This window comes from Staurois parvus, unplaced genomic scaffold, assembly GCF_062004578.1.
Source record: "Staurois parvus isolate SC_StPar_1 unplaced genomic scaffold, SC_StPar_1.0 ptg000191l, whole genome shotgun sequence".
NCBI lineage: Eukaryota > Metazoa > Chordata > Amphibia > Anura > Ranidae > Staurois > Staurois parvus.
Genome location: NW_028317987.1, coordinates 3535563 through 3541309, shown reverse-complemented (window position 1 = coordinate 3541309; position 5747 = coordinate 3535563). Strand labels below are relative to the sequence as shown.

Sequence of the window (5747 nt, the reverse complement as noted above, 5' to 3'; positions counted from 1 at the left end):
GTCTTTGTATTTTAGTCCATGGCCGGGAGATAAGGAAAACCTCCGAGGATTGTCTCACTTTGTCTCCAGACTGGAAAGTAGAAGATGAGGACATCACACAGTATAGTGCAGGAGAAAACCCGGCTCCCTCCAATGTCCATCCGGCACCACCCAGTGTAGATGGACCATCGGATTCCTCGTATCCTGAGGAACCTCAGACTGTGCGGGACCGGGCCGGCCTTCCAACAGGGAAGAGCTTCTCCTGTACTGAGTGCGGGAAATGTTTCCATTGTAAATCCAATCTTAATAGGCATAAAAGATCTCACATGGGGGAGAAGCCGTATTCCTGTCCTGAGTGCGGGAAAGGTTTTTCACAAAAGTCCAATCTTTACATACATCAGAGATTGCACACAGGGGAGAAGCCGTATTTCTGTCCTGAGTGCGGGAAATGTTTTTCAAAAACATCCCATCTTTACAGACATCAGAGATCTCACACAGGGGAGAAGCCGTATTCCTGTCCTGAGTGCGGGAAATGTTTTTCAGACAAAACTAGTCTTCACACACATCAGAGATCTCACACAGGAGAGAAGCCTTATGCCTGTCCTGAGTGCGGGAAATGTTTTTCAGATAAGTCCAATCTTTACTCACATCAGAGATTGCACACAGGGGAGAAGCCGTATTCCTGTCCTGTGTGCGGGAAATGTTTTTCAGACAAGGCTAGTCTTTACGCACATCATAGATCTCACACAGGGGAGAAGCCGTATTCCTGTCCTGAGTGCGGGAAATGTTTTTCACAAAAGTCCAATCTTTACACACATCAGAGATCTCACACAGGGGAGAAACCGTATTCCTGTCCTGAGTGCGGGAAATGTTTTTCAGACAAAACTAGTCTTCGCAGACATCAGAGATCTCACACAGGAGAGAAGCCTTATGCCTGTCCTGAGTGCGGGAAATGTTTTTCAGATAAGTCCAATCTTTACTCACATCAGAGATCTCACACAGGGGAGAAGCCGTATTCCTGTTCTCTGTGCAGGAAATGTTTTTCAGACAAGGCTAGTCTTCACGCACATCATAGATCTCACACGGGGGAGAAGCCGTATTCCTGTCCTGAGTGTGGGAAATGTTTTTCAAAGAAGTCCAATCTTTACACACATCAGAGATCTCACACGGGGGAGAAACCATATTCCTGTCCTGAGTGTGGGAAATGTTTTTCACAGAAGTCCAATCTTTACACACATCAGAGATCTCACACGGGAGAGAAGCCATATTCCTGTTCTGAGTGCGGGAAATGTTTTTTAGAGAACTCCAGTCTGCACAAACATCAGAGATCTCACATGAGGGAGAAGCCATATTCCTGTCATGAGTGAGGGAAATGTTCCTCACTGAAGTCCTGTCTTCCTGTACATCAGGGGTCCCACACAACCCTGGAGGTGTATTAGTGCCTTGAGTGCAGGAAATGTCTTCTAGATGAATGTTGCTGGACATCCCAGCTCTCGTGGGGAAGAAGCACACCCTGATATACACCTCAGATATACTCCATGGCTGATCTTCATCATGGAAGAAACAGTTCATAAGGAGATCAGAGGTCCCCAAAGACATGGATGAAGTGTGGGACCGGGTTGGCCATTGATGGCAGGAGAAGAATATAAATGGAGTCCTGCCCTGTGATTGGCTGAGTAGATTTTGTGGTGGAAGATTTTGTAACCATTTAGGGGTCTAAAAAAAATAAATAAATTGAGGAACAAATGTGACCGACATTCTGCCCGTATTTATTTTCTATGAACATTGTCTCCATCTAGTGGCCATAATGTCATTTTCTATAAATAGCCCCCTTATCTTCCTTGGTCAGACATGGCTTCATCCTCATCCGTGAGATCACACTCCGACACGCATGAGTACTGTAGACTCTGCAGGACACAACAATAAAAATGGAGTCCTGCCCTTTGATTGGCTGAGTACATTTTGTGGTGGGAGATTTCACCAACACTTGGAGGTCTATGGAGAACAATGTTGAACGGATGTTGTGGCAAACTTGCTCATCAGAATTGGAGCGGAGTTCCCCCTCAACCCTCGTTTTCATGTTCTATCTGTTTATCTGAGGCATTTCTCAAATCACTCTCAAATCACTCCTCACATCCCCCCTGCATTCCTGTGAGGCAAAGGTTATCTTCTGGCAGATGGTGTGGGGGACAACCAGGAAGACATGAGAAGTGGAGCCAGCCAGTCTACAAAGGTGTCACTTTTATCACCCAAAACTATGTAGGCCCACTCATTATCAAACCAACCAGAATAAGTGCACAGTCCTCAGATCAAATGTATGGTTCATATCACGGGATATGAGCTGGTAATTTAGTGTAGGGTTTCCCAATGACCACTCCCAAGTCAGAGCCCCTTCCCTTCCCCTGAGAGACCTATTAAGAGAGTTAGAGTTTGTGACACACACACACACAGGGATCTCCGAGCAACATTGTAACCGAGGAGATCAAAGAACCTTTCGGCTCACAACTTGAATTTGCTAAAACCAGGCAAGGCAAGTAACTTACCCTGTATTTTCTCGCTATTCTATGTTTGCTGTGTCTTTGTATACATATATATATATTTTTGTGATATCTCTTTGTACATATTTATTTTGCATCCAACGCTTTTAGTAATAAATCTTTCTTTCTGAAAGTGTTAAACTGTTTCTAAGCGCTTACTTGCAATTCACGAATCCCTGCCTTTGAAGAGACGCTACGGGTTGTCATATATCTCTGTATAGCAAGGTCCGCGGGCCGTGCTATATAGATCAATATTTCAATCATTATAGTGTATATTTGATAACAGGAGTTTCCCCGTCTCCGACAAAAGTGGTGGTGGCAGTACAGGGTTAGTTGCGTAACTAACCTGACCCAGTAACAAGCGCATCCAGGCTGCAGGCACTGATTGTAGTCCATTAGCTGGGCAATCGCTGTGTAGGGTGCAGCTGGGTGGGGCCTTGTTACGCGCGTCACACCGCGGTTTTGGATCGGCCGGCCCTTCGGTCACGAGTTTGGTGAGAAGGTCTGGGGTCTGACGCCACGGGCGTGACGTATTACTGTTAGTCGCGGCTGTGCGATTGTCGCCTGTTGGTGGTGGTGACCGCGGGTCGTGACAGATGTGACCGGCATTCTCCAGCTGGGAGGAGTTTTGTCCGTATTTTATTTCTTATGATCATTGGCTCCATCTAGTGGCCATAATATCATATTGTATTAAACCAATACTCTATAACTTCCCTCTGAAAAGTCAAACTTTCACCCTTGAAAGTGCAAATAACAAAAACCTTTTCAATAATCCAATGTAACCCTCTCCCACAATCCTATATACATAAATGCACACACCTCAATCCACAATAGAAAATATATGTTTAAAGTCCAAAATAGAAGAAAAAAATAAAAAAATAAAATTCAAAAATATATAGCAATAGTCCAAATGTGTAGTAAATGTCCAAAAAATGTCCAAAATCTTCCTACTCAATCCAAACGATCCTCAAAAAAACAAAAAATAATATAGTGCATTATCCTTAATACATAATATAGTGAAATGGTGTCATGCAATCACACCAGTGATCAATATAAATAAATGGATAAATAAAGGTGGAATCACCTCAATACTGTGCTCCTAGTGAAATAACACTGCAATCGTGAAAATAAACCACACAGTGTAATCTAAAATATAACATCCGTGACATTAGTGCCAAAGCAGTGCCACACTCTGTTGGGGGATATGATTGCAATTACCCTCTTGTAGTCAGTAGAGGACATATAAGATTCTTTAATCCCCAAGGTAACCTTCCTGCGAGGTGCGTCTTCCTCTCAGGAATGGACAGTGGGGTCCCTCTTTCTTCCAAGGTCAAATCCCCAAAAGCACCGAGGTCCCCGTATCTCGCGGGGAAAATAGGAGCAGACTCAGTGGAGTATAATAAAAAGTATACTTTAATTAGGTAGACTTACATTCTTAGATAATACCGTCCATCTCTCCCCCTCCGTTCGCTATTACACACAGATACAAAAATGGCCGCGCTGCTCCTTCCGGCTACAGCGTCTGAGCGTCTGACGTCACGACCCTGACGCGTTTCGTCACTTCCGACTTTTTCACAAGGGATCTTGTGAAAAAGTCGGAAGTGACGAAACGCGTCAGGGTCGTGACGTCAGACGCTCAGACGCTGTAGCCGGAAGGAGCAGCGCGGCCATTTTTGTATCTGTGTGTAATAGCGAACGGAGGGGGAGAGATGGACGGTATTATCTAAGAATGTAAGTCTACCTAATTAAAGTATACTTTTTATTATACTCCACTGAGTCTGCTCCTATTTTCCCCGCGAGATACGGGGACCTCGGTGCTTTTGGGGATTTGACCTTGGAAGAAAGAGGGACCCCACTGTCCATTCCTGAGAGGAAGACGCACCTCGCAGGAAGGTTACCTTGGGGATTAAAGAATCTTATATGTCCTCTACTGACTACAAGAGGGTAATTGCAATCATATCCCCCAACAGAGTGTGGCACTGCTTTGGCACTAATGTCACGGATGTTATATTTTAGATTACACTGTGTGGTTTATTTTCACGATTGCAGTGTTATTTCACTAGGAGCACAGTATTGAGGTGATTCCACCTTTATTTATCCATTTATTTATATTGATCACTGGTGTGATTGCATGACACCATTTCACTATATTATGTATTAAGGATAATGCACTATATTATTTTTTGTTTTTTTGAGGATCGTTTGGATTGAGTAGGAAGATTTTGGACATTTTTTGGACATTTACTACACATTTGGACTATTGCTATATATTTTTGAATTTTATTTTTTTATTTTTTTCTTCTATTTTGGACTTTAAACATATATTTTCTATTGTGGATTGAGGTGTGTGCATTTATGTATATAGGATTGTGGGAGAGGGTTACATTGGATTATTGAAAAGGTTTTTGTTATAATATCATATTGGGCTAGTTTTACTGATGGAGATATTTCAGAAAAATCACCTCATTGTGGCCACTAGATGGAGCCGGTCATAGGAAATCACTGTGTTACTTAACATAGGGCCTGATGTTGTCACAGCTGGAGGAATGATTGTCTCATTGGTCCAATGAATGTTCTATAAATAGAGCCCTTGGTTTCCTTCATCAGACAGGGCTACATACTAATCCCTGAGGTCACACTCCCGCACTCTGAGGTCACACTCCCGCACCCTGAGGTCACGCTCCCACACCCTGAGGTCACGCTCCCACACCCTGAGGTCACGCTCCCGCACCCTGAGGTCACATTCCTGCACCCTGAGGTCACGCTCCCGCACCCTGAGGTCACACTCCCGCACTCTGAGGTCACACTCCCGCACTCTGAGGTCACACTCCCGCACCCTGAGGTCACACTCCCGCACTCTGAGGTCACACTCCCGCACTCTGAGGTCACACTCCCGCACTCTGAGGTCACACTTCCGCACCCTGAGGTCACACTCCCGCACTCTGAGGTCACACTCCCGCACTCTGAGGTCACACTCCCGCACTCTGAGGTCACACTCCCGCACTCTGAGGTCACACCCCCGCACTCTGAGGTCACACTCCCGAACTCTGAGGTCACACTCCCGCACTCTGAGACAGATAAAACTTTATTTTGGTGGTATTCAGTGCTGGAATTTTTATTTTTTTGCTATATAAATGAAAATGTCCAAAAATTAAAAAAAAAAGTGATTTTCCTATGAAATTTTGCAAATAAATAATCTTTCTTCATAAATCAGCCAACATTTATTCATCT

The 5747-nt window shown here is 44.2% G+C and overlaps 1 protein-coding gene across 1 annotated transcript; it reads left to right on the top strand.

The window, feature by feature from the left end:
- The first annotated feature begins 305 nt into the window (after window positions 1-305).
- Window positions 306-2657, top strand: LOC149461884 (uncharacterized). The gene has a single exon (XM_089677732.1). The coding sequence runs from the start codon at window positions 306-308 to the stop codon at window positions 1344-1346; it is 1041 nt and encodes a 346-aa protein (XP_089533858.1). The 3' UTR covers window positions 1347-2657.
- The last annotated feature ends 3090 nt before the right edge of the window (window positions 2658-5747 follow it).